Source organism: Geospiza fortis, unplaced genomic scaffold (genome assembly GCF_000277835.1).
Source record: "Geospiza fortis unplaced genomic scaffold, GeoFor_1.0 scaffold248, whole genome shotgun sequence".
Taxonomy (NCBI): Eukaryota; Metazoa; Chordata; class Aves; order Passeriformes; family Thraupidae; genus Geospiza; species Geospiza fortis.
Genome location: NW_005054695.1, coordinates 113,641 through 117,322, shown reverse-complemented (window position 1 = coordinate 117,322; position 3,682 = coordinate 113,641). Strand labels below are relative to the sequence as shown.

The 3,682-nt window shown below is 60.3% G+C and overlaps 1 protein-coding gene across 1 annotated transcript in view; it reads left to right on the top strand.

The window, feature by feature from the left end:
* The window catches only part of PLVAP (plasmalemma vesicle associated protein), a 4,691-nt gene extending 3,461 nt beyond the window's left edge, over window positions 1-1,230 (top strand). Inside the window, 1 exon segment of the mRNA XM_031065177.1 lies at window positions 1,136-1,230. Coding sequence (XP_030921037.1) covers window positions 1,136-1,230 — 95 coding nt within the window.
* The last annotated feature ends 2,452 nt before the right edge of the window (window positions 1,231-3,682 follow it).

Genomic DNA, 3,682 nt, shown 5'->3' with positions numbered 1-3,682 from the left:
AAGCCCAGCCCTCGTGTCCCCTCAGATGTATCCCTGCCTTTCGGCTGGAGCGGGACAACAGCCGGCCCCGAATTCGGGGACAACTCGCTGCTTTGTGTGGGTGGAAATCCATGGAAAAATGGGGAATTTTGGGAGCGGGAATTCCGCACGCGGGGGTGGGAAATGCCCAAGGACGAGGGACAGGGATGTCCTTGTCCCCAAAGGATGAAGGACAGCGCTGTCCTTGTCCCCCAGCTCTGAAGTTGGGGACAACTCGCCGCTTCTGTGGGTGGAAATCCATGGAAAAATCGGGAATTTTGGGAGCAGGAATTCCATCCCAGCTCTGCACAGAGGGGTGGGAAGTACCCAAGGACGAGGCACAGGGACGTCCTTGTCCCCAGAGGATGCAGCACAGGGACGTCCTTGTCCCCAAAGGACGAGGGACCGTGCTGTCCTTGTCCCCCCGGCCCCCCCCCGGAGCGGGGCAGGGATTTATTCCCAGGATTTATTCCCGGGATTTACGGCTGCGTTTCCTGTGGAAAATCCTTTTCCTGCCCCGCCGCCCCTGCCCGCACGCCAGGCGCCACCGAGGCCTCGCGGAGCGTCCCTTGTCCCTTTCCCCATCCCAAGTGTCCCCCGAGCCGTGTCCGTGCCGGGAGAAGGGCACTGCCGCCTCCTGCCACCCCTCCAAGGGTGGCGATGCCACCTCCTGCCCAGCCCCAGGGTGGGACCGTGGTGACAAAGGTGACAAAGTCTCACTGTCCCCGAAGGGCCGGGGGGGAGCCTCAGGCACTGCCAGAGGATTTCCTGGAATTCCTCCATGGATAATCTCGGAGCACCAGGTGCTTCCCGAGCTCCCAGCTGGGTGGTGGCACAGGGGGGTGGCACAGGGGTGTCCCCAGGAGATGCCACCGTTTTTGGGGTGGCTGAGCACCAGCAAGACCCCACGTCTGCCACGGCTTGGGGGAATTCCGTGGATTGGGAGGGATCCCGGGGGTCCCAAACCCCCCACACTGAACCCTTGGGGATGGGGGGCACAGGGATGTGCCCCGTGTCACACTGGGGATGGGGACACCCCAAACGGGGACATCCAGGGTGGCTTTTCCCCTCCAGCTCCTTGTTTGTCCCCCTGGCCAGGAATTGGGACTTTTTCCAGGGTTTTTTCCCCACATTTGGGGCTCGGGGCACGCTGCCAAACACGGCCACCAGCGAGGGGACAACAGCAAAGCCACCAAAGGCACCACGGTTTAATCCCGGTGACACCCCACCCCACGGAGTGCCACCGTCACTTCCCGACACAAAAATCCCTAAAAATTATATCCAGGACATCCTCGGCGCCCACGTGCCCAGTGATCCTGCCCAGCTCCCGCCGCGCCACCCGCAGCTGCTCGGCCGCCACCGCCAGGTCCCCGCTGTCCCCGAGGCCCCCAAAGCGCTCGAAAGGGATAGGGGAGGGAAAAGTGCATGGGAATGGGAAAGGGATTGGGCAGGGGAAAGGGAATGGGAATGGGAATGTGATCGGGAATGGGAAAGGGATCGGGAATGGGAAAGGGAACGGGGATCAGGAATGGGAAAGGGATTGGGCAGGGAAAAGGGATCGGGAACGGGAACGGGAATGGGAAAGGGAACGGGGATCAGGAATGGGAAAGGGATTGGGCAGGGAAAAGGGATCGGGAATGGGAAAGGGAACAGGAATGGGAAAGGGAACGGGGATCAGGAATGGGAAAGGGATTGGGCAGGGAAAAGGGATCGGGAACGGGAAAGGGAATGGGAAAGGGAACGGGGATCAGGAACGGGAAAGGGATTGGGCAGGGAAAAAGGGATTTGGTATAGGAAAGGGATAGGGGAGGGAAAAGTGCATGGGAATGGGAAAGGGATTGGGCAGGGGAAAGGGAATGGGAATGGGAATGTGATCGGGAATGGGAAAGGGATCGGGAATGGGAAAGGGATCGGGAACAGGGATTGGGAACAGGAACGGGGATCGGGAATGGGAACAGGGATTGGGAATGGAAAAGGGATTGGGAACGGGAAAGGGATGGGGAATGGGAAAGGGAACGGGAACAGGGATTGGGAATGGGAACGGGGATCGGGAACGGTAAAGGGATTGGGCAGGGAAAAGGGATCAGGCATAGGAAAGGGATTGGGAACAGGAAAGGGATTGGGCAGGGAAAAAGGGATTTGGTATAGGAAAGGGATAGGGGAGGGAAAAGTGGATGGAAATGGGAAAGGGATTGGGAACAGGAAAGGGATTGGGAACGGGAAAAGGGATTGGGTATGGGAAAGGGAATGGAAAAGGGAGCGGGGAGGGAAAAGGGGATCAGGAAGGGGAAAGGGGATTGGGATTAGGAATGGGAAAGGGATTGGGGAGGAAAAAGGGGATCGGGCATGGAAAGGGATCAGGCAGGGAAAAGGGGATTGGGTATGGAAAAGGGGATCAGGAACGGAAAAGGGATCAGCCATGGAAAGGGAGATCAGCCATGGAGAAGGGGGATCAGATACGGAAAAGGGGATTGGGAATGGAAAGGGGGATCAGCCAGGAAAAGGGGATCAGCCAGCCCCAAAAACCAGGGTGAGGGTTTGGGATGCCCCCCGGACTCACAGCTGTGCCAGCTGCTGTGTCAGCAGCTCCAGCAGGGGGATTTGGGGAATGATCCCAACCCCTCCGTGCCCACGGGTGACACAATAACTTGGGGGGCATCAGGAATGGTCCCTGGGGGATTTGGGGAATGATCCCAACCCCTCCATACCCGGTCCCCACCCAAGGTGACACGATGGCCTGGGGACAGCGGGAAAGGTCCTGGGGGATTTTGGGAATGATCCCAACCCCTCCATGCCCGTGGGTGACACAATAACTTGGGGGACATCAGGAATGGTTCCCTGTGGGATTTGGGGTATGGTCCCAACCCCTCTGTGCCGTGGGTGACTTGGGGACATCAGGAATGGTCCCTGGGGATTTGGGGAATGATCCCAACCCCTCCATACCCGGTCCCCACCCAAGGTGACACGATGGCCTGGGGACAGCGGGAAAGGTCCTGGGGGATTTGGGGAATGATCCCAACCCCTCCGTGCCCACGGGTGACACAATAACTTGGGGGGCATCAGGAATGGTCCCTGGGGGATTTGGGGAATGATCCCAACCCCTCCATACCCGGTCCCCACCCAAGGTGACACGATGGCCTGGGGACAGCGGGAAAGGTCCTGGGGGATTTTGGGGAATGATCCCAACCCCTCCATGCCCGTGGGTGACACAATAACTTGGGGGACATCAGGAATGGTTCCCTGTGGGATTTGGGGTATGGTCCCAACCCCTCTGTGCCGTGGGTGACTTGGGGACATCAGGAATGGTCCCTGGGGATTTGGGGAATGATCCCAACCCCTCTGTGCCCGTGGGTGACACGATGGCCTGGGGACAGCGGGAAAGGTCCTGGGGGATTTGGGGAATGATCCCAACCCGTCCGTGCCCGTGGGTGACACGAGGCCTGGGGACAGCGGGAATGGCTCCCTCTGGAGTGCGGGACGCTCCCGTTTCCCCCCGAGCCCCACTCACAGCGTGGGTGACACGAGGCCTGGGGACAGCGGGAATGGCTCCCTCTGGAGTGCGGGACGCTCCCGTTTCCCCCCGAGCCCCCCTCACAGAGCAGGTTGAGCAGGCTGCTCTTGCCCGCGTTGGGGGGGCCGGCGATGACGGCCCGGACCCCCCCCC